General features: G+C 28.5%; 1 protein-coding gene across 1 annotated transcript; it reads right to left on the bottom strand.

Annotated features, from left to right (window-relative positions):
* Nucleotides 1-221: 221 nt before the first annotated feature.
* On the bottom strand, nt 222-3,739 carry LOC126551083 (uncharacterized). The gene is made up of 3 exons (XM_050203871.1): nt 3,513-3,739; nt 2,937-3,380; nt 222-758 (listed from the first exon to the last, which is right to left on the bottom strand). Exons 2-3 carry the CDS (start codon nt 3,345-3,347, stop codon nt 222-224), a joined length of 948 nt encoding a protein of 315 aa, XP_050059828.1. The 5' UTR covers nt 3,348-3,380; nt 3,513-3,739.
* Nucleotides 3,740-16,811: the final 13,072 nt, after the last annotated feature.

Below are 16,811 nucleotides of genomic sequence, written 5' to 3'. Positions count from 1 at the left end.
ATCGCAGCTCAAACTCTTGGAAAAATAATTGTTGAGACCTGCGAAGCTTTGATTCACGTTTTAAAAGGTTATATAAAGGTAAATATTATGTAATTATTATTGATATTTATTGTTTTAACTGTTATGAAATTATTACATGTACCTATAGTATAATTATATTATTACTTGTTAATTATTAATTTATAATAATAATTATAAATATATTATACAACATTAAATATTCATTGATACTGGTTATCGTTGAGAAGATCATTAATTGTATATCCATCTAGTGTGGATGGTTGAGGTGTGGCTGGAACTGTTGAATTTTGCAATGTATGTGGTTGTTGTTGTGGACTAGGTGTATATGATTGTACGTATGGAGAGGGTGGTCCAGAATAATGTGAAGACAATGAAGATGGGCTATAATAGTATGGATGCTGAATGTGACCTGTTAAATGTGTAGTGATTGGTACAGGTGAATGATTAATGGTAATAGAGTTTCTGTGGAGATTGCCCAGTCGTCCTTCATAAATAATGTCGTCAATGAATTTTTTTGCGTATAATTGCTGGTCTGCTTTCATTTTGTCAAATTCTATGCCCCACGCCTTTGCCAGGACTTGTGAATCGGAGGTGGGTTTTTGGAGACGTTGACAAGCCATATCCAATAATTTAGACCTTTTACTTTCTTCGTCTGTGGGTGCCTTTCTTTTGAGTGTAAATTTTTTATTCGGTGTACTCTGTGGTATTGTTTGAAATAAAAAGCTATCTTCCACAACCTTAAAACAATATAATATAATATCAAAGGGCTTAAATTCAAATTTGAACTTTATTTAACTTATAAATAGGGCTGCTCGGATTTATATGTAAATACATATTTTTTTATTTTATTTTTAGCTTTTATTTATATTTTATAATTTTTAATACCTTTTTTTTTAAAAAAAACTTTACTATTTAAAATATAATTTGTTTCATTAAAAACTCATATGGTATATAAACAGTAGTGTATGCAGGATTTTAGTTCGGTTAGGGTTTTACATAAGTAAATAATTTAAATAATAATAATCAATTTAAATAATTTGCTTAATAGTTTTTATATAATTAGTTATAACAAATTATAATGAATAATAATTTAATAATTTAATTTATGACTATTAAAAATTACCAACAATTTATCGACTCTGTGTATTGAAATGGTGGTAAATAAGATTTTTTTTAAATAAAAAAATTTCAGGGGGGGGTCAGAACCCTAGAACCCTACCCCTGCGTACGCCACTGTATATAAATCTTATATTATATAATTAAATATTAATATATAAATCATATTAGTAAAATACATTTTTTGATTTTTTTAGCACATATTTATGTACATATTTTGGTTTCATAAATACATATAATTCCCAGCCCTACTTATAATAATATAATATAATAATTATAATATTTTGTAATTGAAGATACCAACAAATGAAAATGATTGGAAGGATATTGCAAAAGAATTTGAGAAAAGGTGGAACTTTCCACATTGCATTGGCGCGATTGATGGTAAACACATTACCATCCGAAAACCACCAGGAACAGGCTCTTATTATTTCAATTACAAACAATCATTTAGCATTGTCTTAATGGCAATTGTGAATGCTAATTACGAATTTATAATGGTAGATGTTGGTGCCAATGGAAGAGTCTCCGACGCAGGAGTGTTTTCTAATACCCAGTTCTGTAAGCGACTTGTAAAAAACGAACTATATATTCCTCAGCCTGATAATTTACCTAACAGTGCAATAAAACAGCCATATGTTTTGGTAGGAGATGATGCATTTCCTCTTATGGACAACTTAATGAAACCATTTAGTAGAAAAAAACTGACCACAGAACAAGCTATATTCAATTATAGGTTATCTCGTGCTAGACGTATTGTGGAAAATGCATTCGGAATATTATCATCCCGGTTCCGTATATTGTTAAAAGAAATTAATTTGTGCCCAGAAAAAGCCTCTCTGATTGTTCTAGCATGCACTCATTTACACAATTATTTACGAATGAAAAAAGTCGAGTCATACTACCAAGGAGGTTTTGATGTTGAAAATACAATTACAGGAGAGATGGTAAACGCAGACTGGAAATCAGATCGATTGTTACTTCCTCTACAACAACTTTCAGGGCGAAATACCACTGTATCGGCAAAAGAAATACGCCTAAATTTCTCACACTTTTTCAATAGTGAACAAGGAGCTGTACCATGGCAGAACGAGAGCATAAAGTAGCTATTTATATATATCATTGTTCTATGTTTTAAATTGTTGTATAGGGCTCCACCCGTTAATATAAATATTAATAGGTTTTGTGTAATAATTCATTTTTTTTTTTATTATTATTATTTCTCTATTTATCAATTTGTTACACGATTTTTAAATGTTTTTTAATTCCCTATAAACAATAAACGGTTAAACCAAAATACAAAAAAAAAAATGTTTTGTTTTTTTTATCCTATATAAAATTCAAATTATAATCATTTTACTTGATGTATTAATACGTCAAAATATACAACACAGAGCGACCAACGACCATTTACGACAGTATAATATAATATGTTTATTATATAAATTATAAGTAAATATTATAATATATTATTGTTATTTATAGATTATTGATTATTATACATGAATTAATATATTATGCTATAACTAGTACCCTATATAATAGTTTATACCAGCATTTATTTATATTCAACAGAATTTTACGATACTAATTTGAAACTTAGCAACAAAATATCTATTATAATTCTATTTTAATAATATTATTAGTACAGTCACGTACTATTTATTTAATCTATTCTAATCATTTGTTATTATAATCACTAAAAATAGACCATTGTCACTTTAAGGAAAATATAAGTACTAAAAATAGTCACAGACCGAGGCCATCGACAGTGGAGTACAATATGATATTATGCTTACCGCTTCATCGTTGTTTTCCTCGACTACATCGACAATTTCATCATTACTGTCTAATGTGGAAGTTCCTTGCAATTGAGTCTCTTGGTCTCTTAAAAAATCGATTTCATAGTAATACCACAAACTCGGTTCATAAATATCATCAGCCCCTGCACCTGATTTTTGACTGGACTTAACTTTCTTCAATTCTCTACGGTATGATGTACGAAGAGAATTTATTTTGGCACGCACTAAGTCCCTATTCGCTTTCGGATCAATTTCTTTCATCTTCTCGACCAGTTTTTCGTACGCCGCATCTTTCTTGATTCTATTTTTATAGACTTCGCTTTTAACTTTCCACAATTCAGGAAACGTTTGATAAAGGGCGATAAATTCAAGCCAAAATGTCTTATTGTCATCAATTTTAGTCGACATAGTTATAAAACTAAATTTTATATTTAGTGAATTCTATAATAAAAATAAAATATAATAATAATATAAAAACAAGTTATATAGGCATAAGTAAATCAGTAAATGTATTATAATTATAATATATTAATTATTATTACTAGTAAAGTAAGTATAATAATTAATAATTACCTATTTCATACGTTTTTCCAATCGTCTGGAGGTTTTTCACAGCCTATGCTTGTCAAACACTGCCATACACGTACAACAGATAGTCAATCGTGAAGCGTTTGCGCAACAAATTTCGAACTCGACCAATTTTTTTCAAACGGTTGCGCAACTACTCAAACCACGCCATACACGCTCAAAATGTTTGCACAAACACAGAGTTTGCGCAAATTTGTTTGACGTGTATGGGGGCCTTAAGAACCGGTGGCCGATGGTGTTCGGCAGCAGCCCACAGGAAGTTACCGGAAGGTGAACGTCTCCGAACGCTGCAGGACAATGCGTTGCGTTCGCCAGACGTCAAGTTGTCCGCGTTGTTGCAGGATGTACCCGAAATGAAACCTTTTAATTTGCATTGCGTTAAATGAAAAATAACAAAATCCTGTTTTCTTTTAAGATATAGAACTTCTATCTAGATACTCGATGTTGAGATTTTAATTTCGAATCGTTTTTTTTATTTTACCGGAATAGGTTTTATTTTAAATCTCCAATAACGTTTATCCAATTAGAAAATATATTATTACAGGCATCAAAATATTAAAATCCAGAGATTCCGTACGATATCACTTAGCTTTTTTACATTATATAATAATATTATGGTATGAGATGATTCAATAATGACATTACTAATTTATATACTTAACGTAATTATTGGTCGATTGAGTAAAAAAAACGTAAAATATCGTTAGAGTTTGAAATAATAAGGATATTAATTAATGTGCCACAAAAAGTTTACTATCGAAAACTCCTAGATCCTAGAAAAATATAATATATTATATAAACATATTATGGGCATGTCTCCCCTCCAACCAATTAGTGTAGTGGTCTACGTATTGAGACGCTAGAGATTGAATCAATTGATAAAAGTTTTAACACGGCGCCTTATGTAGGCAATTTAGGGTCATCATTTAATAGCTATCGCCTATCACAGATTATTATCAATTATTTATTTTAATATTTATAATATTGTTATTATTATTATTTAATGAGGTTGTGTACCTATGTACTTACCTAATATTATTAAAATAATATTATAATGGTACATGGGTATTATTGCGATGTATCGTATTATGTTTTTATTTTTATTTATACTATTTTTCAATTATTATTATTAATTATTGGAATTTGTAACTCTCTACAATCATCACAAGTTAACTTACAGGTGGTAGATAGATTCATTTTATTATTTATTTGTACCTTTTGTTTGAGCTCTGTATAATTTTTAATAAATGATCTATTTTGAAAAAATAAATAATTAATAATCTCTTTTTCATACAAACATTATACGATAGTTGATAGATTCACGCATTATACTATTGGACAGTGTAGTTAATATTGAGCTAACAGTGCGTAGGAATTACTTCATACTAGTATTTTTTTGTATCCATGATTTTAATATTTTGCTTTGATTTAAATTAAAAATTTAAGTTATTATTAAATATAATGAATAAACGAGAACATTATAAAAAAATAAAAAATATTTAATTAATATTTTTTCAAATACATTGTTTTGCAATAACTCGAATTTTATCCGAACAAAAAAAAGTTTCAAAAACTTGAAACATTTCTTAAGAAACATATTAATTATCCTTTAAATAATTTATACAATAGTGTGTATTTGTGGTATTTACAATATACCTAATATAATAATCTTAATATACATCATATAAAGTCCTATCATTAAACATAAAATAGTCTATCAATTAAATATAATCAGTAGGATATAATAATGTAAGATCAAAACTATGTAAAAGTTAATATCGCCTGACTCTCATTAGAGCTGTTGGAATTTTTTATAAAACCTCTTAAAAATATTATTTTATAATACAAAAATAAAAATATAAAAATATCATTTATTGTCTTCGACTGGAAAATAAATCTTATTAAAAATTGTTTTTATAGTTAAAATCTGTCATATCGAATTCCTAGAATTTAGTCGAGTGATTATGTATAAATATATGTATATTATGTATATTATATACCATCAATTTAAATGGTTAAGTTTACAAATCTTCTCAATAATATTTATTGTAAATTAAATGTTAATTTTTATCTTCTTTACAAGGCACTCTTTTTTACACGTATTGATATTTGTTACATATCTATATACATGTGACAGCGAATAAGTGTAACAATATGTAATTAATTAGCGATGCCTGCCAACAGTAACCGTAATACGACACGCGTTAGTATGTTTACTATGTCAACTGTTGTCATAATAACTTCATCTTATTTATAAAAATTGTTTTCTAGAGATGAATGTCCATCAACCGCATATTATAACACGAGATATAAGTACGTTAAATTAGATCTGAAAATTGAGAATTTTGGATCATATGAGTTTCAATGGGCAATTGTGTAAGGACCTTTTATTGTTTGTTCGAATCACATAGCAATAGTGAAAGTACAACACGCAGTACATGCCATTATCACTTACGCAGTACGTTGTACACTAAAATGACAAGGTACACGTCACGAAAACAATAAATTCACGTACTTTGTCTTGGGGTAGGTATATACATTATAATATTATATGTATGTAATTTAGGTTCAAAAATATGATAAAATAATCGTTTATATTCGGTTTTTAAAAAATATCGTAATTAAAATCACTAAATAATTCATTCAATTAAAAAAAAGTCTTAATCTAATTTTGGGAAAATAACAACCCTTTCACGTAAACTATTTTTACTTATTTAGGTTTTGAGAAAATAGAAGAAGCTATATTGGTTTTAAAATGATTTTTTTTTTTAGATTCAGTAAAAGTATTTCAAATATTCCACGTGGGATATTCAATCAAACTTCGGAGATTAGTCATGGATGTTATTTTGTCCATGTACACTAACTAAATTCTTAATAGTTTTTATACTAAAACTGACTGCAAAATCTATAATTTAAAATTATTTTATACGTATTTATTTTTATTGAACTCTATTTTTTTTTAAATCTTTTTCGCTACTTAATATGAATTATTATGATAATATCGAAGAAAAGGAAAACAAAGAAGCGAATGATAAAAGAATTTTTGTTTATCATCACCTTCAGTCTCCACCCATTTATGAATTGAAGTATACTTTTAATATACTGTATGTATTCGTATACCTTACTGGTGAGCAGTAGCGAATATTTTTCGATCATGCTCAACATGCGTCGCATTCTAAAGAATACAAACATAATTAGTAAATATATAAAAATTATTTATAATTTTTATAATAATATATTATGTATTAAAAAACATTATAATGTATGACTACAATTTCATTTATTTTTGTTGTACTTTTGTTGTGTTTTTCTCGATCAATACCGATCGACCTAACGACAGATCATGCGATGCAATGTGCGCCAGCTATAATGTTATATACAAAGTTTGATAACGCTGCGAAATACCGGTTATTTCACGTCCCACTCCACTAGCAGCCTTGTTACTAACCACCCAAGGCATGTTCATTGTGTTGCACTTCGTCATTGATTTATATAGTTTACGTGTACGAGGGTATAACAATTTTATTAATTTCTATTTATTTACAAATAAATACAAATTTGTGTATTATTTATTTAATTAAATAGAGGTATAATTTATTATGAGCTAAGCTAAATTAAATACTTCAGAGTAAGAATTTACCACTGATGGTGAGGTATTTGAATTGTTATACATTATGTATTTTTTAGACTTTTATTTACTGAAAACATTTAATTTTTTTTCGCCAAACTTGCAATTCCAAACCAGACATTTGAAAATAAATACCAAATACTCGGAATTTGAAATCTATTCAATTTCAGAAAAAATAAAGACAAGTATAAACATAATAACATGACTATTATAGTACAGTTTATTTTGTACCATATTTTTGTTACCTACTATAACTATATATATAACTATATATCATACCAAAATATATAATTATTATTTAATTTTTAATAAAGATATTCTTGTTAAAATTGATCACAATGTATTTAAAATGTCATTCTAAATATAGACTATTAGTTTGTGCATCGCAGTTGCAGTTGGAAGCCATTTGTGCCTTTCATGTGAACACTGAATAGGTACGTTTAATAAGCATTTTGTACTACATTTATATATTAATTTCAAATATCTTGGAAGTTAATTAAAAGCATTCTCAGGTATCAAACATTGTCGAACTATAATATACCTACCTAACCTGTTCGTTAAATTCGATAAATTTAGTCATATTTATAAGTATATTTTTAACATAACGTTCAAAACATAAGTAATGAAAATTTTGTTGATATGATGTAATTATATACCTATATATTTATATACGTGACTCAATAGTAACTTGCCAAATCTTACATAAAGATTTAAATTTCTTTTTTTGAATTTATTGGCGTTACCAATCACTAAAATTTATCAGGTATATATTTTATAACTAAAACCTTGATTATAATGTTAAGTGTATTTTTTAGTAGGAATAGGTGATGTTACATCACTGATGTAAGACAATTCATTCTAAATACCTACGTAATTCCATTTTATGATAAAGTTATTGAACAGATCCTTCCAAAGTAAAACTTTTATTTTGTTTTTTAAAATTACAATTGCGTGTTACTTATTCATAAACTATTATCATATTTAGCTACAAATTTTAAAAGCTTTTAGTATAGAACTAAGTAATTCTAAATTGTTTTAAGAGATTTTAATTTCGTTATGTTTTCATATTATAGATTTTGATATTCGTTTTCTGTATGTGAGTTGTTATATTTATTATTTCGATAACGCCCTTTAGTACATAAATATATATATACCTAATAAAATACGATTAACGACTATGGTATTACGTATAATTTAAATATATAACAATGATTATCGGTATTATATTTGTAACGAGTAATAAACAGTTCCAAAAGATGAGACAATGTTTTTCACTGATTAAAAATAAAACGCCAATACGTCATCATCTTAATTTTTTTCAGAAATATAATATTTAAATTTTAAACATTTCAATTATTATACTATTAAATTGATTTATTTTCAATAAAATAAAATTTTGGGGAGTTATTGCAGTTATTGCTGCCAAAGATATTTTTGGTTTTTTTTTTTTTTTTGATAGTATAATATTCTTGTTTATTTATAAACTGATTTAACTGTAAGTATATAGGTATGGTAAACTAGCTGCAGCAGGACGTCGTTTGTACAAGCATTGCTGCTTTTCGTTCTAGAAACGAGTATTAGTGCACACTGTATATTGTAACAGACTTATTTTACCTATACATAATATTAGGGTATTGTGTTTACACCAAACCGGTTTTGAGCGGGCACGGTACTTACAATATCTGCAACAACTGAGTGTTTTTAAGTTATTTTACATTTTTCTTATAGTTATTTTTCATCCCAACAACATTATTAACTTTGAGATTCCAACTGATTAACTTTTAAAAACCATTATGTCAAGTATGAAAAGAAAGTTAAAATATTCGTCTTGTTCAGCAACGTTTTTAATTGCTTTGCAGTAACTAGATTGGTGTATCAAAACTTTTACTCTTACATACACTCATCACCGGGTAGTACTAACCCGACGGGTACATAATTTATGTGTAGGTATATATTATACAGAGTGGGTGGTCATGTTTTCTCGTTTTTCCGTATTAGTCTTATGGGAAAACGAAAAAACTCCGCGGAGGCTCACGTGGTATGCGCGCTATTAAATTGTATTCTTCTAATTAAAATTGTTTGTTGCGACATTTTAGAACACTTTAATATATATATTATATTACTTTACTGTCGGTAGAAATACACACGTTGCGGGAAATCAACTGTCTATCGTGAACAATCGATCACTTATTAAATCTTAACGATCAAGACAATTTCTAACTAACGCAATATAATTCAATACATAATGTACGTAAACAAAAATAATACTAACTGATGATTGATTTTTTTTTTTTTTTTTTTTGGTTCATAGTAGAGTGGTGAATATCATGTGATTCACTTCCATAGTTCTATATGTATATAATATATTATATACAAGTATATTAAAGTTAACAAGTAGATGGACGAGAACATGTTTTTAATTCATTTCCTACGATAGTTTTGTCTAAACTTTTAATAATATTATTTAATTATATATACCATAACAATCGGTTGAGGTCTGCTACACATCGTTAAATTTTCGTACACCAAATAATGTCTGTTGTCATCCTGTATAGTCGGATTGGAAATATGATTTTTGTTTTCATTTTTCACGTCTGTAATATTTTAAAATACTTATTACTTACCATAGTTATAACGCATAACAATACTATATTATAAATTATAAATACCTATATTACTATAAGTAAAACTTAAAAAATATAATAATCAATGTATTTGCCAACTTTGAATATTGAATATATTTCCTACCATATGGTTATATTAGGTTGCGTTAGGTTAGTTAATTTCTTATACCAGAATAGTATTTATTATTATTCGATTAACATTTAATAACGGACAAAAATTAGCTTTTTGAAACTAGATTTACTAACTATTTTAAATTGTATAACAAGGCAATATGTTCGTTATTATATATTTTCACGTACATCGCTTAGGAATTTCCGTAGGTTAGTTTTAATAAACTTTACTTGCAGAAAAACTAATATAAATATATATATACTCCAGAGGACTAGAAAGCATATGTATCAACAAACCGGATCGCTACTCTTGAAACTATAGACAATTAATTTACGAAGATTTTTATCTGTATACCAAGATAGTGCTACGACCGATACTTCAGTATTTGCTATAGTCGTTTAAAATACATAATAGACTTACTTTAATTAATTAATTTTAAGTGAAGAATTCAACAATAGGCATTGACTAAGCGTTGAACACCGTGCGTGTTACTTTGTATTGAAAAAAATATACCAAACTTAATGAAAAAATGCTTTGGACCCGTCAATGCAACAAAAAGTGCACAGAATTGCAATATCGATACTGCGTCTATGCACTTTGTGTGGTGTAGCTATGTCCAATATGTATACCGATTATATGTAAACTAATAAAATATATAATATTGTATGAGACGTAATAAAAAATATTTATTATGATGTGTGGAACAAAAATACGGTTTTTAAATAGTTAGACGATTAGTTTTATTTTTTTATGATATCACATGCGTTGCAGTCGTCAAGCCGTACCGCCAGTCAAACGAGCACGAACTTCGACTAAAACCGGTTATCGTAATAATATATTATGTAGTACAATAATAATTTGTCTTCCACTCGCGTTACTCGCAAGGCACACAGATGTACATTAAAATAATAATAATAATATAACATATTATGTATATTGAATAAAATATTTCTGTGTCGGCACTCCGCCGAGAGATTAATGTGTTTTTCCGGTTGTTGTCTTAGTGCGGTACGAATACCGAAAAAAAAATGTGTATAGCGATTCCGTAAAATTTATAATAATATGTCCAATGCGCACTTTTATGGAAAGATTGTCAAGTCAGTTTAAGATTAAGCGTCATATGCATTGCGATATTTCTGTTCCACGCGTTTGGAAGGTTAGGTTCGGAATTCAATAAAACGAATGTATTTCAAAACGGCCACCCCCTGAATTTATCAGGCAACAGTCGCACAGTTCATCAGGACAAATGAGTGCGATTGCAATCGACTTAATAAATTCTTAAATCCGACACTTTCCGTTGAAATGTCGTAAATATAGAGCGATTGTCGATTGCGTGTGGTCAAAAACATTATGATTACAATTTTTTGACTTTTTTCATAAAAATAATTATAATTTAATAATATATGTGACTACTAACAGTAATTTTACAGGCTACACGCATATTCATCGACCCTGCATTAGTCGTATAGTTTTTAATAATATATTAGAGTAGATATACTTATGTTATCGAACACTAATTAATATATTATTTCATCATATTAACCGTGTTCGTAAATGAGTGTTTCTATGAGAGTCGTTCTTTTTTTATTATTATTATTATTTTACTCAAATGTATTCATTGTATAATATACCATAGTATAGATAAATCTTAAGTTAGGTTTGAAAAACTTTCTTATATCTAGATAGTGAAAGAATGAGAGAGAGATTTTATTTTAAAATAAAAACATTGAATATTTTGATATTTTAAACCAATATAAGAGAGCGGAATTGTTTAAAAAGAATAAATGGGGTTGAACACGCTTGCAGACGAATCACCCTGTATATAATAAATAATAACACGTTTAACACGGTTTCGGCTAGTATACATTTACACTCGCCCGTAACTATATTTATACATACACCATACACGTATCATATATTAATGTTTTATACGTTTTTTAGGTATGTATTATACATGTATACACTGTCGTTATAGAATAATTCCGTTCACCTGCAGCTGCAATGTATGGCTCGTAGCGGGTCGTCCGTCAACCGTGATAGCCATCCGAAAGGGTATATAATATGTACCTGTATGTTATGTGTTTATGTGTGTGTGTGTGTGTGTAACATACATAATGACGATAATGTACGCGTGTGTATATACTATACACGAACGACGTTATGGTTATTTTTTTTTTTGGCCAGCGAAGAGGGTGGTAAATTCGAAAGGTCACCGATCCTTCCCGCAAAGGCGACGACGTCGTAGCGGATAATAATAATATAGGCGAATAACATTGATGTTTTTAAATCATTCGGAAACGAACCGCAACCATATATTATATTTATGACGTTGTCCGCAATTTAACAATAACTTATTGTTATTTCTTCGAGTACCAGTATTGGCCTTTTGGTGATGGTGGTGGTGGTAGAGTGATGAGTTATTTTCAATGTGATTAATAGATTATAGTTTAAAAATGTTTTATTTAATCGCATCTATATGACGTAGTCCTTACTGGTCACTCGTTGTATACATTGTATACTGTAATTGTTTGTTCGAAGATAGATAATGATTGAGTTACGCCAAGGCACGCTAATTTTTTTCAAGTCCAAGACATATTTTAATTTTTAAATTCGAGCAACCATAATAACTGTAATGATGAACAATAATAAAGAAAAACGTACACAGTGTTTCAACCAAAATATTACCCCATGCAATGATAAATCATATCACATGTGCAGTTAAAGAATACGCCGTACTTAACGTACCTATATATATAATTATACGGTACACTTTACTTGCACTTTGCAGTTCGTTAGAAAAACGTAAATTAATATCGTCCGTAAGCCTCACAAACGGAGTGCTTCACTCGATAAGAAGTACAAAAAAACAACAACAACAACAACTAAAGTATGTTTTTTTTTTGTTTTTAAAACCGTTCGTGACATTGAACTTCAAGTTTTCTATACTGTAATAACGTCAGTAATAAGTTATGCATAACATGTGGTATTGTGGTATATAATATTAGTGATGTATTGACTATTTGTCGAAAAACTTTCTGAAATTACTACTGCTGCAATATTATGTAAAAAACCGGATACGAGTGTGTTATTCGTTCGCGTCAGTGATTCTCGAGATCATTGACTTTTCCCGATTTTTCAATGTAACGTGTGACACTCGAAGTTTCTCGAATGCCCTTCGAATTTAGGGTGGTTGTACTATAAGGGGACAGGCATTTCGGAATTGTTTTATACATTTATACACAATATGATACGAGGAGAGTTTATCTCAAACCGTACATCTCAAAGATAATATCTTGTACAGTTTACGAAATATGGACGCATGATTTAACATGCTAATCGTATACCGTTGAACAGTTGAGTGAAGTAAATAGGAATTATATGTATATTAAATAACAAATATTTTTATCAAACTAGACATCAATAGTTAAATTGTATAAACAATTTAATTTTGTGTGGTATTCAATCGAGATAGGGGTTTTTGGTGATAAAAATATATCCAACTTTTCCAACGCACTGAATGCATTTTTTTTAAGTAATATATTATATATATATATATTACAATTTAAATTAGTAATGCAGAAAGCAATAAATATGTATCAATAAATTTCAATATTTTTGTGTTCTTGAAATTGTTTTTTTTTATATATATAATAAATAATATATTATGTTATTTCAGTTTTAATACAATATAATTATTGTAAAATTATCTTATAGATAACTATATACTAAACCTTATAAGTTATTAAACTGTTAAAGGTTAGATCACTCAGTGAATAAGACTACCACGCGCCTACTATAAGAGGTCATTCTAAAAGTTTTACGGGGAAACTTTCAAACATCCTGTATACCGTGTAATATAATATTATGTTAATGGCGGAGACCATGAAAAACTGCATAAGTGCATAATATTATATCATATATTATTACAACGAATATTATAAATTCGATAGAAGGAAAGAAAAAAAAACAATGTCCCGGCTTTCCGCGTGTAGGCAGTATAATATAATAATAATATCTCGTATATAATTGCTATGGCTGATCATATCTCCAGCAGAATCCCCAGGCGCACTCGGCAAGGAAATTTCGCCGCGATGACGGCCATATTATATGAAATCGCCACGTGCGTATAATAATATATACATCGTCATTTATAGCCCGCCGAGACCGTCAGGCGGAAAACATTTCTGTTCATAATGTTCGTCGTTCGATTGCGAAAACATCGCACACGTACACGCCGTCGTATAATTGGTAATCGCGTACATCTACACCGGTGTAGATACACACACACGCCGTAGAGCAGGAGCAGGTCACGCGGGACCCGTCAAATCGTCCGAAAACCCAATAATATATGATACGATGTGTATAATAGTAATAACATCATCCGACAATTATTGCGGTGTGATAATTTGAAGAGCGCCGTCGTACTTTTTCGTATATACGTGCACATTATAAGTACAATCATACGCGGCCTAGTACCCATGTATTATAATATTATGATATTATTATATACATTACAATATACTAACACCACGCGCACTGCACAACCGCTACCGGTCATAACGCGACTCGATTGCGCTTCCGGTCTTTCTTGTGGGACTTCATAATAATATATTAATTCACGCACACACGCCCATACACGAGTGTATTGACTGGAGGTCGCGTCGTGTTTATTATAATATACGGATAGGCGGCGCACAATAGACAATATATATATAGCTACCACAATATTATAATATCGACACGCCAATATTATTATTACTATTACTGTTGCAGTCGTCGTCGTTGTTGAATATCACCGTGTTCGTATAGGATTTTGAGAAAAAAAATATAAATGTAAACGAAACACACACAAAACAGACTACACGGTTTTTAACTCAAACGTGTTTCATTGAAGAAACGACAATATGAACTGTCATTGCGCGTAACTGTATACAGAATATACATATTTATAATATATATACAGAGTGATTCTGTTTAAAGTAAACACTCAATTTATAAGAGTTTTGATGATTTTGAAACATGTTTTTTTTTCAACAACTTGTAATCCATTGCAATACTGCGATATCTTAGAAAAAGATATTATACTTATATTTAACTCATAATCATTTTTTTTTTTTAAATATTTTTAAGCAGAATCTTCTTTTGAGAATTTCAACACATAAAAATCAAATTTCAAACAAGAAATTCATTTTAACTATTTTAACTTAAAAGTTCAATACAATGATATCGATACAAAGTATTGATGAGCAATAAAGTGAGGGCACTGGGCAGGGATACTCCGCAAAATGTTGGTTCAATTCTAAGCTCATCTAAACTTTAAATGCTTATACCTAAGTAACTACTAAGTCAATAATCGATTTTTATACATTGCGATTCTCATGTTATTTCATATTATATTAAATTAAAACTATTTGCCATTATTATAATATAATAATAGTTATAAAAATTAGTAAAATTAAAATATTTTATTTCCTAATGACTTTAAATTATCTATGAAAAAAAATATTTCTAAAAATTTGCATCATTTTCGAGAAAATGGGTGTTAATGTTTGAATAATTACCCTCTACAGAGTGTCCCGTGAGGATTTACCCATTGCGATATCTCCTGAAATAATGGACATATCATAATTCTGATTTTTTAATAAGACTCACAGGAATAAGAACTACAAATATTTTATGTTTTAATTTATTTTAATGTTTTGGTAAAAAAGTTAAAAAATATATTTTTTATTTAATTATTTTCAAAAATCGAAGATAGCCATTTTGTAGAGTTAATTTTTCTGAAAATATTGACGTTTCAACATTTTGATTTCATTAATTTCCTGATTTTTAATATTTTTTCTAGTTTCTAGAAAAACAGTGAATTATTTAATACCATAGTGGTAACAAATACAGATAACGAGATATCGCAATGGGTAAATCCTCACGGGACACCCTGTATATCCGACATAAATAAGAAATTCCCGTACAATCTATGATATATGTCTTATGATAATACATCATATGATTATTACTATTATTATGCGTAAAACAAAACAGTCGAGGGTAGGTATATACCTAACTGGCTAAAATGTAATCACTACACTAGCTGTAGAGAACCGTTGCCTTTGTACGTCCAAATGGTTGGCGATAAATAAGTAAATAACGTCATTACAATAAGAGAACAATACTTGTTTTTTTTAACTATTGCGCTTTTAAAAAATACAAAATTAATTTTCAGCACCATATTGTAAAAACACTATCGTTAAAAAGTATTATATTGCTTGTACAGTTCTAAATATAACGTGTTATTATTATTAATATGTGTAAATAATAAATAATATAATACCGTTTCAGGCAAGCTGTGGTGGCAGCTATAGAGGTCGTCGACGCACAAAACTATATACGTTTCAGAATCATGTAGTTAAACCTGTCGCGTGCATAATAATATACATACAGGTATGATAATAATAATATATATATACGTACAATGCTATAGCGTTAGAAATGTGCTCTTTAAATTAAAAAAAAATAATATCTATACAAAATTTGTAAGAAATTATAATATAATATTATAATTTATACAATTCTTAATTTATTTAATTAAGGAGCATTCTGTAGTCAGTGTAGTACATATTTACTTTTATTTTTCAAATGAGAACTAGGTACTTATCTTTTCTGTTGTAAATCATTAAAAAGATGATTATTTTGAACATTATAAATTTATATTCATCGCAAAATTCCATTACTACATGGTTTCCACTTTCAAGTCCTCAATCTTTAAAAGATAGATTATTTATTTTATTTTATTAACCTTACCATATAAAAAAAAATATATATATTTACACATTGTACAAATTTGTGGCTAACGATTTTTAATTTTTTTTTTAGCTAAAATAAGAACAACTTATAAGGAACCTTTTATTAAATTTTCAAAATTT

This window comes from Aphis gossypii, chromosome 1, assembly GCF_020184175.1.
Source record: "Aphis gossypii isolate Hap1 chromosome 1, ASM2018417v2, whole genome shotgun sequence".
Classification (NCBI taxonomy): Eukaryota; Metazoa; Arthropoda; class Insecta; order Hemiptera; family Aphididae; genus Aphis; species Aphis gossypii.
The sequence above is the reverse complement of the archived record's forward strand: the minus strand, read 5'-3'. Positions and strand labels throughout refer to the sequence as shown.

Bases quoted from the DNA above. Each gene is read 5' to 3' on its own strand.
- LOC126551083 (XM_050203871.1), bottom strand. From the start codon at position 3,347: ATGTCGACTAAAATTGATGACAATAAGACATTTTGGCTTGAATTTATC. The intron at 759-2,936 runs GTAAGCATAATA...TATTGTTTTAAG, and splicing joins AGGAAAACAACGATGAAGCG to GTTGTGGAAGATAGCTTTTT.